The 23,239-nt window shown below is 38.5% G+C and overlaps 1 protein-coding gene across 2 annotated transcripts; it reads left to right on the top strand.

The window, feature by feature from the left end:
* Positions 1-940: 940 nt before the first annotated feature.
* rnf20 (ring finger protein 20, E3 ubiquitin protein ligase) lies at positions 941-23,094 on the top strand. 2 transcript variants are annotated; one of them, XM_079892354.1, is made up of 22 exons: positions 941-1,059; positions 1,949-2,121; positions 2,516-2,584; positions 2,744-2,842; positions 2,933-3,080; positions 4,888-5,073; positions 5,185-5,300; positions 5,378-5,524; positions 7,524-7,598; positions 8,548-8,667; positions 10,910-11,089; positions 11,199-11,334; positions 11,437-11,558; positions 11,664-11,820; positions 14,425-14,719; positions 17,433-17,550; positions 17,710-17,859; positions 17,955-18,167; positions 21,043-21,168; positions 22,222-22,362; positions 22,513-22,617; positions 22,712-23,094. In XM_079892354.1, the coding sequence occupies exons 2-22, from the start codon at positions 1,960-1,962 to the stop codon at positions 22,886-22,888; spliced, it is 3,042 nt and encodes a 1,013-aa protein (XP_079748480.1). In that variant the 5' UTR covers positions 941-1,059; positions 1,949-1,959; the 3' UTR covers positions 22,889-23,094. The 2 variants fall into 2 exon arrangements, with proteins under 2 accessions (XP_079748480.1, XP_079748479.1); XM_079892353.1 differs by having other exon boundaries at positions 942-1,059; positions 11,416-11,558.
* Positions 23,095-23,239: the final 145 nt, after the last annotated feature.

Below are 23,239 nucleotides of genomic sequence, written 5' to 3'. Positions count from 1 at the left end.
GGATCCTCACAGAAACCTTTCTGCTATTTTGCATTTCAATACTATCTAATTTCTTCTTTTTCAATTATCATTACTGTTGAAAACGGTTTTTGCTGCATGCTTGTGGAATTCACAAAAATATTTACTTTGCTTGAATATCGATCGTATAATATTATGCTAAACAAGACATGTCTCATCTTGTTTAATCTTATTCATTTTGTGTGGCCAAAAATGAATGCATCAAACAAATAAAGAACATAGATCCGTTAAAGGAATAGTTCACTTAAAATGAAAATTCTGTCATCATTTACTCACCCTAAAGTTGTTTCAAACCTGTATGATTTTTTTCTTCTTCTGCTGAACACAAAAGAAGACATTAAGAAGAATGTCGATAATCAGACAGTTGATGGACCCCATTGACTTCCATAGTAGGAACAAAAATACTATGGAAATCATTGGGGTCCATCAACTGTTTGGTTGCCATCATTCTTCAAAATAAATTATTTTGTGTTCAACAGAAGAAATAAACTCCTTTTTAGGTGAACTATTCATTTGAGTTGTGTGGAATAGTGTTATTCGCACAGTTTTTACAGGGATGTGACAGTGAGACGTAAGGGTTAATGCCCGACGAGGTGTCCATTGTCAGGTATTAATGGACGACGGTTGCCTCGCCTCCGCCGAAGTCCATTAATACCTGACAATGGACACCTCGAAGGGCATTAACCCGCTTATACCATGGTCACTTGCCAAATAACACATTTTTAAAACATTAGTTTATATTTTAATTAGTTTTTACAAACAATAACTTGGTTTCCCTGGTTACGCCTGACGGTTTATTTACTAGGTGTCCTCCTCTATCACTTTTTAATGGACACCCTACAGCCAATCAGAATCGAGTATTCATGGCCTGTAATGGTCCTTCCACCACGAGGTGGCGCTGCAGTTCTGAAGACTCCGTCAGCTCAGCGCGCGGTAGAAGAAGAGAAGCTGCGCTGTTTCCGGGAGGTGTTTCGGCCGCTGGATGAAGCGCAACAGCTACATCCACAAAACCATTTCACAATCAATAACACTCAAAATTAGGTAAGAAATGAACAAAACCTACTTAGTTAGAGCGTTGTTATATAATGCACAGTGCGTTTTTAGCGCGAGAGTGTACCAGTGCCTTCATAGATCAGTGTTGTGCTCGGGGATTACACTGGCTCGCCGCAGTTTAACAATAAATATATTTTCTTACATTCGTGTTGCTGTATAATATAAGTTATTATTGACGGCTACGAGTGTGTGTTATTGTGTCCCCTAACAATAAAGTACCATTGTATCCTCTCAAATATCATGAAGTACCATGTCAATGTATATAGTATATGATTGAGTACCACGGTATTTTTTTAAGGTGTTATGATGTTATCATGTTTTACCATTAGTAGCAGTGTACCATGCTGAAATACGGAAGATTAGTACAGTTTGGTGTAAAGCTTAGCGCTACTTTACTACTACTATTACTTAGAACAATTAAAACGTTATAATTATTAAATCTTAAATATGCAGATACCTCTATGTCAGGCATATTTCATTTTAAATATAAGCATAATAAATGAATACATATTTAATACAATCATAAATGAATAAATATTTAAAATAATATTACTGCTAATATTATGTTATGATGATAATAAGAAACAACCATTATAATTGTTATGCAACATGTATTGTATATAATAGCGATAATAATAATGACAACAACATTAATAATGTAAATTATTATTATTGTTTTATTAGCCTGTTGTTTTGAAGCATAATTTAAGTCTTTGAACATTTCTTTTCCCGATTCCTTGATTTTCTTCATAGATTGTTTGTGTTATAAGTTTCTCCCCACACAATTAAATAATAATACAGATGCTCTGCACTTTATTCCATAAGTACTTTTGTGATTTATGACTGTGTGTGGACTCTGATGGTGTCTTTTCCACAGTGAGGTGCGTGATGTCCGGTCAGAAGCGCCCCAGTGATCCCAGTAGCTCTGCTCCCCTCGGCGCTCCTCCAGAGAAGAAGAAGGGAGGTGAGGATGGAGAGGGAATGAGCACTGGATCAGGAGGAAGCACTGCTGTGGAAACCGTCATCAAACTGGGAGGAGGATCCAACCTGGTGAGAAGCTCTTTTGTGGGATATCATTTGAGCATTCTTTGTATATATATATATATATATATGTATGTATGTATATATATGTATATATATATATATATATATATATATATATATATATATATATATATATGTATATATGTATGTATATGTATAAATGTCTTATATTTAATATTTAGATAGGTTGTTTATATATATATATATATATATATATATATATATATATATATATATATATATATATATATATATATATATATAGGTTGTTTGTACTCCTGACTTAATTGTTTGTCTTGAATCTGTGTGAATATGTGACGGTGTTATGGAAAAATGAATTCTGAATTTGTTCACTTCTGACTCCTGATTCTGGTCCCTACTGACACTGTTGTTCTTGCAGGAAGAACAAGATATAAAAGCCCTGCAGATCAAAAACAGGAAGTTGGGAGAATCCCTAGACCAAAGACAGGTAGATACATAATACAACCCTTTCATTATTTATGAAAAACATTAAAAAAAAACATTGAACAGAGTATTACATCATCATTACAATACATTCCATTTCCTACTGAAAAGTGGGACACATGTATACATGCAAACACGGACTCTTCCTTCTGTGTTGATGTAGGTGATTGAGGATGAACTGAGAGAGAGAGTTGAGAGGTTGGAGACTCGTCAGGCGACAGATGATGCAAGTTTGTTGATTCTAAACAGATACTGGAACCAGGTAAAGTTTTTTGGGTTGTATTTACAGTCTGTATAAGTTGAAATTATATTTCTCTCAAACGCCACCATTTTTTTATTCCTGCTTTTTCAGTTTGATGAAAATGTGCGATTAATTGTTCATCGCTATGACCAATCGGGGAGCGAGCCCGTGGAAAGCCAACCGCCGGAAGGGCGGAGCTTAAAACCTGGGACACCAGAACCGGATGGAGACTCGAACCAGGAGCGCGCAAAAGACAGAGGTACAAGATTTCACCCAAAAATGAAAATTCTGTCATCATTTACTCGCCCTCAACTTGTTCCAAACCTGTATGAGTTTCTTTCTTCTGTTGAACACAAAATAAGATATTTGAAGAATGTCAGTAACCAAAACCCCATTGACTTCCATAGTATTTTTAAAAAGAAATTAATTATATGTAAGTCAATGGGGTCCATCAACTGTCTGGGTACAAACATTCTTCAAAATATCTTCTTTTGTGTTCAGCAGAAGAAAGAAACTCACACTCATACAACTTGAGGAAGAGTAATTACAGAATTTTCATCTTTGTGTAAACTATCCCTAAATTGCAATACGGTTGTGTTTCAATTTTTACATGAAGCATAGTTTGAGCTTTCAAATTCTGTCAGTTTTGTAACAAAATTCAAACAATAAATGTGGTTGTGGTGCTCTTTAACGTGGCACGACAGCCATACAGTTGTGTGTGTGGCTTTTGTTGGAGTTGAAGTAGAATTAACCTTTAAAAGCCTAAAATTTGTATGATATTAAGCAGAAATGAATCATGTAATCGCCTCTGCTGTTACACATATCTGAATGTTCATTTGTATTGTTCATGTCTTGAGCTCAAAATACCAGTAATTGTTTGAAATAAAATCCTGATGTGGATTCACATCTATCACAGAATGATCTATGTGAACACAATTGCACATTCATGTTCAATCACAGATTGAAGCCGAAATGAATGAATGTAAATCTAAATGTATCTTGCAGCACAGGGTGAAGTCAGTATGTACGATGATTTGAGACAAATATAATGTAAATGTAATATAAAACGGTAAATGGCTCTCTGGATTTTGAACAGGGTCCTGAATTTTAAAGACGTGGCGCTGCGCTTCTCGTCGGACGTGCAAGTCCTTTTAGGCATGCTAATCACTTTCTTACTAAATATATTTAGTACTAAAACTCTTCCCTGTTGAACCCGCAAGCTTGACTTGAATTTGAATTTAATTTGCTGTTCTGAATATCGTCTTCATCTTGAAAACTTGAAGCTGTATTCTTAAAAACTGGATATTTATCCAGTTTAAATGTGTAATTAAATGAAAACAAATAAATGTAATAATTGATTTTTAAATAGACTTTATCTTCGCTCTTGGTTTTCATTTTTGCTTTTGCGAAAAAAAAAATCATTTTGATGCATCACTACATTCTTGAGTTTGATTGTCTCGGTCAGATTTTTGCTTAGGGTGTATCAACACCTAAAGTTTAGGCTTGTGGCTTCAGACAAGACCGCAGTCCGTTTAACAAATATATTTAAGTCGGCATGAAACAGAAGTTATAATAGTCTTTTCTTCCCTATTGTGACGTATGTATATCCGAGCGAAACGGCTTCTCGAACAAGAACATATGAAGGGCGGGGCTTTGATGGATGGTTGTGGTTTGCTATTGGTGGATCTGATGTGAGTGACAGGTTGTCCCGCCCTCACGCCAGTAAACACGTTATCAGAGAAGAGATGTCGTTGCAAGAGAGAGTAGAAGTTATTCTGATTAAAGATTATGAGGACACAAAAATAAATATTCACAGATAAATCATTTATAATAAATAGTGCAATATTCCATAAAAAAAAAACAAGCATTTCATGGTCACTAATAATTTCATGGTGATCATCATTACACTATAACAGCAACTTAGAGTTTCATGGTGTTTGAATATAATATTGCAATTAATTCCCATTCTCTCTGTTCTTTGAAGGCCAGATCTCTGTTTTTTCTCAGGGTCTGGTCTCGCCTCTAACCCTGATGTAAACCTCTTCCTCTTGTGATGTTTCACACAGGTCAACAGGGGGAGGGAGTGAGCTCTTTTCTGGCCACGCTGGCCAGCAGCAGCAGTGAGGAGATCGACACGGAGCTGCAGGAGCGAGTGGAGTCCAGCTGCAAACAGGCCAGTCGTGTGGTGGAAATCTACGAGAACCTGAAGAACACGGTCGATCAACTGAAGAAGGACGTGGAGTCCGGGACAGGTGAGACCAACTCTAAGCAGCTCAACATCTCTTGTTGATCAATCCATCAAATTAACTAAGTTTATATCTACTGTCTGTATTTAATGTGTGTATTCATGTGACTTCCTTCAGGTGGCAGTCTCTGGGACGCCGCTGTCCGCCTTAACACCCTCCTGACCAATGAGAATGAACGTCTCCGCCAACTGACCAACAGCCTCCAGCAGAAGCATAGTCACATGACCAGTGAGGTTGGTGGTTGATTTGTTGACACGTTTATCTGTTAACTTTGCCGTATTGCTCATAACGTATGTGTGTGTGCATTTAGTCTCGTTCTTTGGGCCGTGCGGCTAATCGTGCTGATAACAGGATCAGTGAGCTGCAGGGTCTCATTGAGGAGCTGCAGTGGGACATGGAGAAAATCAGACGGAGGGAGAATCGCCTCAACACACACCTCGCGGAGGTGCTGGAAAGGGTAAGGGGTTTTTGCCCAACAGTCAACATGAAATCAAAATGGACACTACTTGCCATCTTAAAGGAGAACTCCGGTCAATTTTAACATTGAGCTCATTTTTTTGTACATTTGGAGTGCTGTCAATACAGAGAACAACGACAAAAATCGGTGTTGCCTACACCGAGTTATTCTATTTTTAAAATTTGCACCCTGTTGACTTCAATGGGGCAAGTACTAAACCTGCTTTTAGCCTCTTAACAACCTTGATGTGTCATTACAAGTGCACAGAAAATGTGAGTGATTCCTTCTGAGTGAACACAAGTGAGTCTGACTGCAGTAGATGTGAAAGAAATGTATAAAAATGATGTTATTTAAGCCAGCGCAAATACCTTTGTTTACATCCTGTTTTTCGGTTGAAGTCCAAAGTAGTCGATTGCCGAGTTTACGCGCGTGATCATAGGTAACTAAACCTATGCGCGTGAACTCGGCAATCGACTACTTTGGACTTCAACCGAAAAACAGGATGTAAACAAAGGTATTTGCGCTGGCTTAAATAACATCATTTTTATACATTTCTTTCACATCTACTGCAGTCAGACTCACTTGTGTTCACTCAGAAGGAATCACTCACATTTTCTGTGCACTTGTAATGACACATCAAGGATGTTAAGAGGCTAAAAGCAGGTTTAGTACTTGCCCCATTGAAGTCAACAGGGTGCAAATTTTAAAAATAGAATAACTCGGTGTAGGCAACACCGATTTTTGTCGTTGTTCTCTGTATTGACAGCACTCCAAATGTACAAAAAAATGAGCTCAATGTTAAAATTGACCGGAGTTCTCCTTTAAGGCCCTGATATACTTTAAGCACAATCAAAGAACGAACTGGTGTGGCGTCATTTCGAACAAAATAAGTTTTTAATTGTATTACTGCTGCAGAGGTATTTCAAACTTCCTTTTACCCCTAAGCGTAGAATGAAAAATAACTTTTTACACTGAGTATATCGGGCCTTTAAAGTCTGCGTTAAATGAAAAGGTTTTTATATATATATATATATATATATATATATATATAAATTACCTCATTTATTTTTTTAATATCGTAAACAATGTTCCCTGTATTTTTTTTTTCTTGCCTCTGGTATTGAGCTATTTGTTCTGCTAACATGACGGTATTCTTTCCGCAACTGATTTGGCTCACTGCCGCTCACACACAATCATTCTCTTTCTATGAAACCTGTAGACCGCTGATTATAACTACACAAGCTCTTTAGCGGTTCACCAGAGCACTACAATTATTTATCATTAAAACTATTATCAAATGCATTTCCCCGCACATTTCAAATCTGTCCTCTGCACGACATCAGAAGTGCGCGGCCACACACACGCGTAGCTTAGAGGGAACATTGATCATGACTGGATCTTCTGCTGAAAGGATGTATGCAGGACTTCTCCAATCATTTAGTTTGCTTAAGCCCCGCCCCTTTCTTACAGTCAGCTTCCGCTCACATTCAGATCTGTCTCCACCCAATCAACAATCAATGCAGAGAACTGAGTCCCGCCCTACAAGTTTATCTTTTTCAATAATTCATTACACTCAGATGTCACAATACAGAAGAAAAGATCTGTTGCTACTTTCATTTCAAACACGTTCTTGGTCTTGAGTATGATTGATTATCGCATGTTATTCTTAAGATTTTTTAATAAAGATTAACTTTTTAAGCCAAAATTAACTTTAATAAATAGGCAAAGAACTTTTTAGTCTTCCATTTAGGCTACAGCCTTTCTTTAGTTACCAGCATTTTAATATCAGTTAACAGTAGTTATGTATTAAGGTTTACGGTTCTAATAATAGCAAATGACAATGGATTTAAAAAAAGGCACTGGGGTATGTCAAGATGTTATGTCAAATGTCAAAACATATCGACTCCGACAGACATTTGTGATAGTAAACCCAAGATATAGTGGTGGTGTTGTTTTACAATGTGGCAGACCTGATGTTGTGCTCTTCCGTCATAACCAGGTGAACAGCAAAGGTTATAAGGTGTGTGGCGAAGCCAGCAGTGTATGTGGAACCATCACCATCAACAAAAGAAAGGTAAATGACTAGTCATGTCCTGTGAACAGTTGGTGTCAATGTTTCTTATTGAATCTCACTGTAAACATGAAGCAAGCAGGTATTTGCATTTTTGCACACTGTAGAATCCTTCAAATGAGCATTAGGCTGGTTCAGTCCTCTAGCAGATGCATCATGTATATCAATTGCTGATTTCAATTCTAGCCATTTTATACTATAATTGAAAAATTTGTGGTCGGTAAGATTTTTTTATGTTTTTTAATAAGTATTTTATACTCACCAAGGATGCATTAATTTGAACACAAATACAGTAAAAATAATTTAAAATAACCTTTCGATTTAATTCGAATATATTCTAAAATGTAATTTATTCCTGCGATAGCCTGGATGCCAGCCGAACTTAGCCCCGCCCATAAAAAAATGTAGGTCGGGAAGTAGAATTCTGACTAGAATCTGAGTATGACGACGTCAGGCTATTCCTGTGATGCAAAGCTGAATTTTCAGCATCATTACTCCAGTCTTCAGTGATCCTTCAGAATTCAGTCTAATTTGCTGCTTTGATGCTTTTTTAAATTATTATCAATGTTGAAAACAGTTGTGCTGCTTCATATTTTTGTGGAAACTGTGATACATTTTATTTAGGATTCTTTGATGAATAGAAAGTTCAAAAGAACAGCATTTATTTGAAATAGATTTTTTTGTGTAAAATTATAAAAAATGTTTATCAATTTAGTGCATCCTTGCTGAATAATAATAATAAAAAAAAATCTATGTATCTTTAATATTTGCTGACTTGCTCAACCATATATTGATGACATTGGCAGGTTTTTGTTAATGTTTTTGCTATACAATAAAAGGTTATATAAATGTTGAATATGTTGTTATATAAATATTGTTTATGTTATGGTTCCTGAATGCTGTCTTCATAATAAAGGTTGAATCAGTTAAATCCTTTCTCATCTGTTGTTAGTTTGAGGAGATGGACAGTGAGTTGGAGGAGAACAGGGAGCTGGCGGAGAACCGGCTCAGTGAGCTCCAGAAACTCCAGCAGGACCTGCAGACAGTTTACCAGGAGAACACTAACATGAAGGTAAAGCCCTCGAGACCACATACACCATTATCCTCTTAGATTAATCTTATGTTTATTGTGAGACCGCCTGTTCAGGCATTACCTGATTAAATCTGATATTCAAGACAATCAACTGTTCAGCTCTTTGGAGTGGAAAATTAAACCCCACACTTTTATATCTTGTCCTCGAAAGAACGCATCTTATCATGCAACACTTGAAGACAGATACTCTGGAACAAAACACTCCTTTAGTAATGGTGGAATTTAATTTATCTCTGAACAAAAATAATTATAGAATATAATAACAAAACAATATATTACCTTTGTGAATGTAAAAGGTCTGCAAATCTTTGAAGATCAAAGTGGATGATAAATGGAGTTTGTCTCTCATAAACATTTTGTGGTATCAGTAATGATAATAATCACAGGTTTCTGTGTTTTATGTTTTTCTAAACATTCTTAGGGCATTTTTACATTTCCTATATTTGAAGCATTTGCTTCAGAAGCTGGCACGTTTTCTCTCTTAGTTCAGTTCATTAAGGCAAATATATGAACATGGCAATCATGCCCGTATCCACACCAAAACAATTGACCCGAGATCACCTGAGCGAGGTCGTCTCGGCCCACTTGAAAATGAACTCTGGAGCATTTCGTGGTAAGAGAGCAAGCCAACCCAATGGTCCAACGAACTATCAAAATTCATAATGTATCGCGTTATGTAAAAAACTGCAGTGTTCGCTGTGAGGTTCACAGTGTGAGTGGAATATAAACAGGTGCACTCAGACCAATGAGAGGACAGTTTTACTCATGTGAATCACATAAACACTTTTTGGTAAGCTTTGAAATGCTGCCTTGTGAAAGCAATACGAAACAAGGAGAAAAGGCAACATTGTAACAACATTGTCTCTGTTTTGGAACAAAGTAAATGATCTACAGGTCTGAATACACCCTTAGACTATAATATTAAGGTCACCGTCAAATAAACAGCATGCAAATATACAAAAAGAGGTGGTTTTATAGACCAGTTCACCATACACTACCATCATTTTTTTAATCTAAATAATGCCCATTAAATATCAAAGAATCCTGAAAATGTTGTATCACTGTTTCCACAGAAATATGATCCCGCTTGTGCTTTCAAACGCTTCCGCTCCCGTTTTTTAAAACACTTTCAAACACTTCCGTGTGCTGATCATTGTAGCCAATCACAGGCATATCCGATGAGCGCGTGAACACAATGGCCAATCAGAGGTGTTTAAATTCCACTCAACAGCGCTCAAAGTGTCATAATTTTAAAATTCGGTACTTTTTGACAACTCTATATATTTAAGTAAAAAACCTATTTTAAATTGTAATAATATTTCACAATATTACTGTTAATTACTGTCTTACTGGGCATAAGAACATACAAAAATCGTAGCCTTAAACTTTTGAATGGTAGTGCACTACCGAATAATGTTGTTAGTCACTTAAGGGGCTTTCGCACCGGAGGAACCTTTTCACATTTCCTAGAACTATTGGCAGAAGTATCTGGATTTAGGCGTGTTCGCACCGCAAGGACTAGGAACGATTTTAGTTCTAGGAACTCCTTTTGGAGGACCTAATTTAGCTCCTACTTCAGAGTAGGGTATAAACCAGCACTATAGGAACTACCAGTGACGTTAGTGTTCGCTGATTGGCCAAACGCACGCGAAGCACCAGCATTTTGGTGTTCCACCATTTTAAAAAAAGCTTTGTGTAAACACAGATTATAGCCTATATATTTACTCTACAACTAACTCTACGAGCATGTATAACAGTGATAGATGGGCCTCTTAACCTTTACACTAAGTAGAAAATCCAACGCAACTTTGAAGGGACCAAGAGAAACATGATTATGTATTTCTGCTCAGTTAGCAACACTGGACATCAACCACACAGCATACGCTAATAACCTTTCATCACCGTCTCCTTTCTATGTATAACAGTTCTATATAATAACGTATTAGACAGATCGTAAACTATTGAGCACGGAGAATGCTAGCACTGTGTGCTCAGGCTATGGGCTGCCGTTCTCTGCGTGGTCAAAATAAGTCACAACAACAAGCCCGGCTTATGTCACTTCAGAGTTCCTACTGCCGGTGCGAATGCAACCAGGAAAACGTTCCTGTGGGAACCATTAGTTATTGGGGAACCACCCTGGTGGCTAGTCTCTAGAACTACCCGTTGTGAAAGCCCCTTTAGATTGACTAACAGGACGTACGTGGTTCTCTCTCTCTGTCAGGTGGAGTTGTTGTCCAGGGCCGAGGAGGTTGCCAGAGAGAGCGCTGAGTATCGCTGTCTGCAGTCTCAGTTCTCTGTGCTTTATAATGAATCACTGGTGCTGAAATCTCAGCTGGACGAGACCAAAGCACGGCTCAACACGACCAGGACCGCCCGCCTGCGCCAGCTGGACCACATGGAGGTACGTGGGGTGATGATGTGAATGAACTGGGAATTAAATGATGTTGAGGTTGGATGGCTGTACATCTCCTGATTCAGTGATGGATCACAATCTGTGGATGTTATTTCAGAACGACGAGGTGTCCTTGCAGCGTAAGGTCCGCACTGAAGTGATTCAGTTGGAAGACACGTTAGCACAGGTGCGCAAGGAGTACGAGATGCTCAGGATCGAGTTTGAGCAGACATTAGCTGCTAATGAACAAGCAGGTAACATTCCGTTGCTCTCTTTATAATGATGTGCTCATGTTTGTCTCTTTGTTAAGATCAGCCTTTGAAGTGAGTCTATAGTGCCTTCTCGTTCTTTCTCAGGTCCTATAAACCGTGAGATGAGGCATTTGATCAGTACGCTGCAGAATCATAACCAGCAGATGAAGGGAGAGGTGGTCAAATATAAACTCAGACTGAGAGAGGCTCAGCAAGAGCACAACCAGGCGAGAACACAAACTTATTGCCTCTGAAATAAAACAAGTATTAGAAGCAAATATTTACTCTGAAAGAAAATAAGTGGTTGCTGAAGTTTCTGTTGTCTCTTTTAGCTCCGTGTTGCCAAAGGTAACGCTGCTGTCCAATCACAGTCGAGCACAGAGATGGATGTGAAGGAAGAGTCCGCCTCCCCGCTTACACCTGCCCCGACGGGGGACGTCACTGTGAAGACTGAACCAGATAGCGGCTCCGCCACACCCAGCACAACTGGTACACACTGCGTTTTTAATCTTTAACTGGGGGTGTTTGCTGAGGTATTAAACTATGTATTAAACTTCTGTGTGTATTTCGTCCTGCACCATTTGTGTTACGGATATGAGTAATACCTCAAATTGTTTGGCTTGTTCGGGTGAGGTGTGTTGTTACTTTTCTAAATGAGCAAAATAAGATTTTGACATGGCAGACAATATGAATATTGTAATGTTATGTAGGGCTGCACGATATATCGAAATTGATGTCTCTAACGCAATCAGCAGGGTTATTAAAGTAAACTAAAACTAAAAACATAAAAGAACTGTCACTTGAAAAAAACTAATTTTAACTGAAATAAGTTGAATTGTAAAAAAAATCTAAACTTTTTTTACATTTCAGATAATTTCTAAGGCAACATTTCTAATTTCTAGTTTGAGTTGACGTAATAAAATAACTAAAACTGAATTAATAAAATCTATATAGACATAAAAAAAAAACTAATACAATGACAAAAACAATAAAATTAATACTTTAAAATGAAAACATAAAATATTTCAAATTCGGTTCATTTTATTATGAAATTCAAACAATAAATATAATTTTAGTGCTCCTTAAATGTGGCGCCTCAGTTCATGCGCCATGTGAATTGATCATCTCTTCCTCTTTACTTCTAGTTACAGCACGAAAGATGGTGTGTTGAAAGATACAGTACATACCGAAATTCTGTATCTTGTCTCATGTCAATCACATGTTTTATTGAAAAGATGTCAATAAAACAGCATGTAAACAATGTTACTTTTACCTCAGAAAATGTAACATTGTTCAAATGTCCAAAGCTCGTTAGTCAGCAAGAAAAAATAAATCTAGACAGGAGCATTTTGCTAAATGTACTATGCATTATATTACAAATTCATGATACATTTTACTGTTGTTCAATATTTAATGTATGTTTGATTAAATCCATAAATTTATGACAGCCACCATTTAAATGTTTATATTTTAAACAACGAATTGCAGTACAAATTAAATTATTATAATAAATAAATATGTAATGAAGCTAGTATTATAAATTTATTAGTATAAAAACTTCCTTGTGTGTAATTTAGTTGTTTGTATACAAATCAGTTCATTTTAACCTTCAATATTATAATTATGTAGTACCAACTGACTCCTTGTATAGTTTACTGCATTAGTTGAGAAAATTTGCCATGTACTGTATCTGATATATATCCAAATCGAATTTAATTTAATCTGAATCGAATCGTGAAATTTGTCATTAACCAGCCCTCATAAAAAATAAAAGTATTGTGCTGTTTCAAACCTATAAGATTTTCGTTTGTCTTCCAAACACAAATTAAGATATTTTTGATGAAACCTGACAGATTTCTGTCCCTCCATTTAAAGTCCATTCCACTAAAACGTAAAAAAGGCCATAAAGGCATCATAAAAACAATAATTTAATCCAAGTCTTATGAAGAGACATGGTCACTTTATATGAGCTGAGTTACTGATCAACGCACATACTTGTAGTAAATGCAGACAATCAAATGTATGTGCGTGTGTGATGCGTGAGAATAACATGAGGGTGAGTAAATGAAGTTGTTGGACGAAGTTATGAAATGTTGAAAGTTTGGGAATAGTCATTTTGACAGGCTTTGCGATTAGAGCTGTGATTGATTGCACTGACCATTGATTGCAAATGAAGCTCATCTGAGCTCCTCAAACTGAAAGCACAAAAATCATTTAAATCAACATTTTTAGTTTTAGTAGTACGATGATTCAAAACGTTTTAGATGGTTTACTATCATGTAAGTGCATTACCAGAGGGAAAGACAGGACATAGTGAGCACCAGCTTGTCTGTGTAAAAAAGAATAACGAATGGTTGCATTGAAAGTGCGAGTGTGCTGCGTAAGAAGAAAATGGGAGTTTACAGAGTTTTAGTGACAGTAATACATTAAGGTAGGGTAGGCAATTTGATTTGTAAAAACTTTGTTATACTGGTTGAAACTCTCTTCACATCCTGCTAGAAATCAATAATAGAAGTGGTTTAAATATTAAAACATGCATATATCTTCTCAGTCTCAGGACCAAAAAATTTTCTTCCAAACATTGCATTCAGTCCTAATACGAGGATACGATGTCCTTACCTGCCTGTCAACATATGTATTTCCATACTTCCACTCACTTGCTCACGCAGACGTCACACGTCATCAGCGTGTTCAATGAGGCGATGCAGAGTTGTTGACAGACGTTAGTCACCGAGCATCACAAACAAACAGCAGCCACCTTTAACAGTTCCTCCTGAACCAAAGCTACGAGCGAATGCTGCGTTCATGCCATGTCGCAACCGTAATTACAAGATGGCAACCCGTGACGTTCTACCTGAAAACTTTCTGTCCTCAAAGTTGTTGGATTTATGCGTTTCTTTGTCAACACTATCAACGCTGAGATTAATCTGCACCAGTAAAAAAGGGCCTACATTATTTTAAATATGTAGTCAGTGACAGTGTGCAAGCAAATGAGTCTAACATAATTCTGTATTTTCAGTTGTGTGTAAATTTTTGTTAACTTTTTATATAACCCGCATTCTAGCACTTATATATGATATATTTTCCCTTCAGGTGCAACGGTTAAGACTGAACCAGGTACGGATGCGGAGACTGCGGTGAAAGAGGAGGAAAAAGAAAAGGAGAAGGAAAAGGAGAAAGAAAAAGACAAGGAAAAAGAGAAGGAACAGAGAGAAAGAGAGAGGGTGACTCGTGGGAGTACTGGAGGCCAAGCGGTGAAAGAAGAAAGGGAGAAAGCCAGCACTAGCAGCAGCCAATCAGAAGACCTAGCTGTTGAACGCTGCACTGTGATTGGAGGACCTAAACGCAAGGAGGTGGAGCAGCTGAAAATAGTGCGGGTGGAGCTCAAGTAAGTCATTCTGCTCAAAACGATTATTGTAATAATGAAAATGACTTACATTTACATTTATTCATTTAGCAGACACTTTTATCCAAAGCGACTTACAAATGAGAACAATAGAAGCAGTTAAACTAACAACAGGACAACAATATGCAAGTGCTAAGACCCTTCCCAGTTTAATCTAACGCAGTACGTGAATGAAAGACAACTACAAAATGGATTTTAATAGGCCTAGTGATGGTAATTGAATGCGATTCAAATCAGCTGTTGTCACACAGTGGTGGTAAAGGATACAATTTCCAATCGTTTGAGATGAGCAGACCAGTACCTCCACCTCTTCCGGTCAGGCGAGGGGTGTGTGAGAAGGTGAAGTTAGTGCAGAGGGCAGCAGGTGTGGCAGTGTCCTCTGGTCTAATCCAGGTCTCAGTCAGGGCCAGTAGGCTAAGACCTGAATGACTAGAAATAGATGTAATGAAATAAGCTTTGTTTACAGCGGACTGGCAATTCCAGAGACCGATGGGAAAAGAGAATAAAGTACTAGAAGACACTGGAAAGGTACGCAGGTAGCTAGGATTGTGCTGCCTCCTACGTGTGACATTTGATTTAAGCGTGTTAGTAATAGTAGGGATTTGAAAACACATAGTGAAAGAGAGGTCACAAATAGAAAGATGAGAAGAAAAGTTGTGTAGAAGAGAGAGTAAACAACAAGAAAACAATACTCAAGTGCCTTGTCGGTGTCCTGGCTCGGTGGAGTCGCGCAGGTAGAGTCGCTGGTCTTTGCACTCTTCGGTCTTCACACTCTTCGGTCTTCACACTCTTCGGTCTTCACACTCTTCGGTCTTTACACTCTTCGGTCTTTACACTCTTCGGTCTTTAAACTCTTCGGTCTTCACACTCTTCGGTCTTCACACTCTTCGGTCTTCACACTCTTCGGTCTTCACACTCTTCGGTCTTCACACTCTTCGGTCTTCACACTCTTCGGTCTTCACACTCTTCGGTCTTTACACTCTTCGGTCTTTACACTCTTCGGTCTTCACACTCTTTGGTCTTTACACTCTTCGGTCTTCACACTCTTCGGTCTTTACACTCTTCGGTCTTCACACTCTTCGGTCTTCACACTCTTCGGTCTTCACACTCTTCGGTCTTCACACTCTTCGGTCTTCACACTCTTCGGTCTTCACACTCTTCGGTCTTCACACTCTTCGGTCTTTACACTCTTCGGTCTTTACACTCTTCGGTCTTCACACTCTTCGGTCTTCACACTCTTCGGTCTTCACACTCTTCGGTCTTCACACTCTTCGGTCTTCACACTCTTCGGTCTTCACACTCTTCGGTCTTTACACTCTTCGGTCTTCACACTCTTCGGTCTTCACACTCTTCGGTCTTCACACTCTTCGGTCTTCACACTCTTCGGTCTTTACACTCTTCGGTCTTTACACTCTTCGGTCTTCACACTCTTCGGTCTTCACACTCTTCGGTCTTCACACGATGAGGTCTTCACACGATGAGGTCTTTACACTCTTCGGTCTTTACACTCTTCGGTCTTTACACACGAAGGTCTTTACACTTTTTGGTTCTTTACACACGATGGTCTTTACACTCTTCGGTCTTTACACTCTTCGGTCTTTACACTCTTCGGTCTTTACACTCTTCGGTCTTTACACTCTTCGGTCTTCACACTCTTCGGTCTTCACACTCTTCGGTCTTCACACGATGAGGTCTTTACACTCTTCGGTCTTTACACTCTTCGGTCTTTACACACGAAGGTCTTTACACTCTTCGGTCTTTACACACGAAGGTCTTTACACTCTTCGGTCTTTACACTCTTCGGTCTTTACACTCTTCGGTCTTTACACTCTTCGGTCTTTACACTCTTCGGTCTTTACACACGAAGGTCTTTACACTCTTCGGTCTTTACACACGAAGGTCTTTACACTCTTCGGTCTTTACACACGAAGGTCTTTACACTCTTCGGTCTTTACACTCTTCGGTCTTTACACTCTTCGGTCTTTACACTCTTCGGTCTTTACACTCTTCGGTCTTCACACTCTTCGGTCTTCACACTCTTCGGTCTTCACACTCTTCGGTCTTCACACTCTTCGGTCTTCACACTCTTCGGTCTTCACACTCTTCGGTCTTCACACTCTTCGGTCTTCACACTCTTCGGTCTTCACACTCTTCGGTCTTCACACTCTTCGGTCTTCACACTCTTCGGTCTTCACACTCTTCGGTCTTCACACTCTTCGGTCTTCACACTCTTCGGTCTTCACACTCTTCGGTCTTCACACTCTTCGGTCTTCACACTCTTCGGTCTTTACACTCTTCGGTCTTTACACTCTTCGGTCTTTACACTCTTCGGTCTTCACACGATGAGGGCTTCACACGAGGGCTGCCGCTTGCTTTATACTCACCTGAAATGTCGTTATTGAATACAGCTGGACACGCCTCACTAGCTAAACTGTTTACCTACGTAAAGAAATGCGAACAAACAAGACTTCATCAACGAGATTTCAGCTCTTGAGCACAGTAAACAAACACTGTTTCCTAGTAACTACAACTGCATTTTAAATCAAATGAGAAAAAGATACAAAACACTTAGTTACTGTCACCTCCTGTTGCTTAACTGCTTCTTTCTGATTTGCAATTCCCAAGTCCAAAGACTTTGGGAAGTGCTAATAATGATAATAGGGAAGCTGATGGTAATGATGTGATTATGAAACAGGAAAGCCCAAGAGTCCCAGAGGGAGATGAAGCTGCTGTTGGACATGTACCGCTCGGCACCGAAAGAACAGAGAGATAAAGTACAGCTGATGGCAGCGGAGAAGAAGGCGAAGTCAGAGGTACATATAACCAAATGTACATGCATACACTGTATAGAGCTCAAATTGCAAATTGTTGGAAGCAAAGTGGAATTTCAGATTCATCAATGAAAAGATCAAGAGATTAATAGTTTATCAGAACAGTTCAGTGTTAAAATGTTTATGTGCATGTTTGTGCAGGCCGAGGAGCTCCGTCAGCGGTTGCGAGAGTTGGAGGAGAGAGAGAGGAGAGAAGGAAAGAAGATGGCCGACGAAGAGGCCCTGAGAAAGATCCGCTCAGTGGAGGAGCAGATCGATATACTCAATAAGAAACTCTCTCTTGCTAAGCAGGTAAAGCTCAAATTTACACAAATATATGAGACTGACAAAACTTCAGTCTGAATCGGAAAAGTCTGAATCGGTCTCTCTATCTCTCGCTCTCTCAGGAGGAAGATGCTTTGCTGAGTGAAATGGATGTTACTGGCCAGGCGTTCGAAGACATGCAGGAGCAGAACATTCGTCTGATGCAGCAGCTCAGAGAGAAAGATGATGCCAACTTCAAACTCATGAGCGAACGCATCAAATCCAACCAGATCCATAAACTCCTCAAGGAAGAGAAAGAGGAGCTTGCTGACCAGCTGCTCACACTTAAAACACAGGTGGGTGGGCTTTTGAGATGGATTGTTATCATGTTGAATGAATTCTTGAGTGAAATCGTTTGGGTTATGGCAGGGGTTTTCAAAGTCAAAAACAGTGGGCCTCCCTTCTGACACAACGTGCATGATGACGCCCCCACAGCCTAACCTAGTATTCAAGTTCGAAATACTAGTTTTATTAGGCTGCTGCCTGTCACTTTAAAGGGATCGTTTACCCAAAAATGAAAGTTCCTTCATCATTTACTCACCCTTGTGTCTCACCCAAACCTGTAAGACTTTAGTTCATCTGAAATCCCTCCATTGACAGTCATTCATATGGATTAGTTTTACAATCTCTGTATGAACTTTTTGAAGCCTCAAAGTGGTAGTTGCGTAGCTGTCAATGGATCAATGGAGGAAAAGAAATCTCTCAAATTTCATTAAAAAAAATTTGATTTTTGACTTCATTTGTGTTCCGAAGATGAACGAAAGTCTTACTGGTTTGGAACAACATGAGGTTGAGTAATTAATGACAATTTTCATTTTTAAGACTAATGCACAGATCCAATTTACTCATCATATTTTTCTTTCTTTAATGGTTTACGTTCACTTAAGACATACGCCACTGCGTTTACTTGAATTCTCACAAAGACGAGCATTTTAATACATAAATGTGTGTGTTTTACCGTTCAAGCGCAATAAGCCACAAAACTCAATTTGCGATAAAACGCTGTCTTAGAGGGGGCTTTCTGTGCACATGCTTTGACTGTGTGCAGAAAGCCGCCTGTCATCTAGCGAGCATCGAATTCAGTTCTCTTGCTCGGTTTATAGTGGTTTTTAATAACTTAAGTACGTTTCACCTTTTCACCCATTTTTCACTCTTAACGCGTCAGTAACTGTAAGCAGTTCTGTGCTGCATGGATACATTTACATACTGCAATATAAACAATATAACAAAAACTTGTCGCCACATTCGCCAGGATATAGCCCTACTCATCCACGCCTCCCCTGATGTGCCCTTGCGTGCCCCACACTTTGAAAACCCCTGGGTTATGGTGTTTTATTTTTATGATCTTCAGTTCATGCAATTGTTTGTTTTGGGAAGATGCATAGGTGTGTATAATGCAACTATGAAGTATAATAAGGGTGACCAGATTTCTCATGGTGGAATACGGGACAGGATGGACATGCCCCCCCTCAGATACCCCCTGGTGTGTGTCATTCAGCGCGAAACCTGGAGTTATTTTTTAACAACTTATTTTGCATAACAAACTTTTTTTTTTTTTAAGATCCTTGTTAAATGTACACATACGCTTCTTTGACATCGCATCTGACTTGATCTTGTCTTCCGCATTCTCTGATATTCCGCCTTCACTTACTGCAAGTTAATCAATAACGAATTGTGAATATAAGTTAATTTTGTTCTCCAAAATATAATATGACGAGATTGGCTACATCTTTGATTAGGCTATTCTTGTGTGACAGAAGAAGACTACTACTCACTTTTATGATCACCTAGCAAAGAAAATTTAGGAAAGAAGAAATACGGGACAAAACATGTTTTTTCGTTATAAGTCGGGACACTAAAAATAGAGCTGAAAGACAGGACTGTCCCAAGGAAAACGGGACGTCTGTTCACCTTAAGTTTAATGGACAGTCACACTAAGACCCTGTAACAAATGAGAAACATTCAATGTCATATTCTATTCATGTTCTGTTCTGAATAAATAATAAATAAATAAATATATATATATATATATATATATATATATATATATATAATCTACAAGTGACAGAATTAACTTTTCCGTTAAGGGCTGACATTTGCCCCATTATATTGATCTCCTGAGGCTTTTTTACATTTTATAAGGGCAAATGTTTAACCTTATTAAATGTATCCGTTATCTTTTATGTCAGATATTTACAATTAAATCAGTTATTATAATAATAGATTATAGGGATGTTACCAATCAAAATAAATCATTGTCAACAAAATCCACCTTTGCACTGCATAGTTTGAACAAATGATTCAATGACTGGTTTCATTACTTGTTTCACATTTTTGAACTATTCTCTTGAATAAAATGATTCAATGACAAATAAATTTTAAGTCACTTGTCGCCATCTACTGGTGTAAGTATGTAATTGATAAAATCTTTATTTGAAGCAACAAGTTGCTTTCAAAAGGTGATTCTCCATTTTGATCGCTACCATAGAAATCAGTGTTTATATTTGAACTACCAACTTTTATCCCAGTTCTTCTATGATAGTTTAAATTATTGTAATATAAATAATGATACTGTGTTGTTAAAAAGACTTTTCGTGAAGCTGTTTCATACCTACATGACAACTGCTCTCTCTGGCTCAACGGCAGCACAAACGTAGATTTGAACGTTCGCTGTGACCTTATTACTTGTCAAAGGTTTAATAGACAGAAGAATCATTTAGGAATAAGATCATGTGGGTCGAGATTAATCTTGTAATGATTAATCATGCAGATCTAGGGCTACATGATCTATTGTTTCAGCATCGACATCACATGATGTGCCATGTCAAGTAGTTAGGGATCGTAGTTGATCTGTGACCCGTACGGACCAGAACGCATGTGATTCGCGGATTCAATTAAAAGTATAACCATCATAGAGTGGAAGTTTATCATTTACAACTGTGTTCACGAGGATACTCCGCAATACGGGAATTGTTTGACATTTTTGCATGTATGTGTCCATTCAAGCACAAAAAGTCGAGAAAGAGAACTGAATTCGATGTTCTGAATTGAGTTCTCTTTTGCGTCTTGCGCTTAAATGCTTTAAACCCGCGTGAGTGTTTAAACTGACAGGACTTAAATGATATGCAACTGAACAGAACGTAAAATGTCATTTTTCTGCGTTTCTCTTAGGTGGACGCTCAGCTGCAGGTGGTTCGGAAGCTAGAGGAGAAAGAGCGCCTGCTGCAGGGCACCATCAGCGCTGCGGAGAGGGAGCTGGGTCTACGCACACAGGCATTAGAGATGAACAAACGCAAGGTACATACAGTTGCAGATCACCTCACACAAATGCAGTTTGTGTACTTGCAACATCATAAATACTATGTGAAGAAAAGTAGCAAGTAAAATTGGTTTTCTCTGAGGAGGCAAAGGAGGCAGTGAGAATGAATGGGGAAAGACACTAGAGAGCTGGTCTATCGTGCTGTTCACATGATAAATCCTGCCTCTCGCTTTTATGCGCGTTCCGCATTCGCAAATCGGTTTGAATGAATAAATAATGATGTTTACTGGGAAGACTAATTGAAAAGTAAGTAAACAACTCACCCACTTAAATATCACCACTTTGTTACAAAGCATTCAAACCTGAAATAACTTGAAAACATGATCTGTGAGTTTTTTTAAAGTAAGCTTTACTTACTTTTTCACCAGGTGGATTTCCGTGTCTGTGACCATCATGACATATAGTGTTCACTGAGCTTTGATGGAATGATTATCTGAAAATAAGTTGACTATTAAAAAGGACAGCTGAACATCAGTTAAATATACATGAAATTTGTTTCATGCATTCGTATAGTTATTATTTTGTAGCAAATGCAATAAATGCTTAAAGCACTAGCTTGATGTGAAATATAATCGTAATAAATAGAGCATTAATTATATTTTAATTGTTGTAAAACTAGAATTGTATTGGTTGTTGTTAATGTTAATTTATTTAACCTGAAAAATCTGGGATAGTTCACACAAAGATGAAAATTCTGTCATTTACTCACCCTCAAATTGTTCCAGTTGTTCTGCTGAACACAAAAGAAGATTAATTGAAGAATATGGGTAACCAAACAGTTGATGGACCCTTCTGACATACTATGGCAGTCAATGGTGGTCATTCTTCATAATAACTTCTTTTGTGTTCAGAAGAAGAAACTCATACAGGTTTGGAACAACTTGAGTAAATGATGACAGAATTGACATTTTTGGGTGAACTGTCCCTTTAACATGAATTCACATTAGAAAACATTGAAGACTTTGCCGCCTCATTTCAGAACAGCACTGCACGCCACTGAAGTACGTCCATGAATTGTCTGTGTGTTTCAGGCGCAGGAGTCGGTGCTGCTCTCGGAGGAGGTGCGCACTCAGCTGGAGGGGGTGCAGCAGAGGTTGAGCGCGGTCAGAGAGGAGGTGGTTGAGAACAGCATTTCTCGAGAGAAAGAGTCTTTCAATGCCCGTCGTGCACAGGTGAGCAGACCGTGATGAACCCTTCTTTAGCTCAACGCCAGCTGTGCGTAATCAGAGGTTTAATAGGGTTGATCTACATACTGTTGTTCATCTGTGGATTGAACTGACTTTTTTTTTTTTTTAACCGTGATGTTTCTTTTATCTCATTAGGAGGACATTTCCAAACTGCGCAGGAAGATTGAGAAGGCCAAGAAGCCGGCTGAGAATATTCGAAATGGAGATGAGATCCTGAATGAAGAAATAAACGATTACAAGGTAATTTTATGTTGTCCATTTGGATGGGGGACTAGAACTAGTTGTGTGTTCATAGCCTTTAAGGATCTGTTTTTTTTTATTTTCTGTTTTGCAGGCCCGATTGACGTGTCCATGCTGCAATTCACGTGTAAAGGACGCCGTTTTGACTAAGTGCTTCCACGTTTTCTGTTTCGAGTGCGTGAAGACGCGCTACGACACCCGTCAGAGAAAGTGCCCGAAGTGCAATGCTGCATTTGGTGCCAATGATTTCCATCGCATCTACATTGGATGAGACTTATTCACGGTGTCTGCCTCTGTTTGGTCCAGTTCCTCAACATTGGTGGAGCTTGTCCTGTAATGTTGGGCGCACGTCAACAGTTTTACATTCCATTTGAAATTGCTTTTCAGAAAACAACCAACATGTTCAGTTGCATCGGTTTAGCAGAACCTGGTCACATTCCACAGGTCTGTCTTGGCAAACATTTTTCACTCATAAAAGCTGCTGCTGCTGCTTGCTTTCAGGAGTGTCCTGAATGTTTGTTGACTTCCTTTGAGTTAATACTGCCTCAACCAGATCTCCCATTCCACCTCAACTTTACATGTACTACCCAGAGCCAATGTGAACCCATCAACATGAGTGAGC

The sequence above is a fragment of the Squalius cephalus genome (genome assembly GCF_949319135.1).
Source record: "Squalius cephalus genome assembly, chromosome: 14".
NCBI lineage: Eukaryota > Metazoa > Chordata > Actinopteri > Cypriniformes > Leuciscidae > Squalius > Squalius cephalus.
Note: the sequence above shows the minus strand (reverse complement) of the source record. Positions and strands in the feature narration are given on the sequence as shown.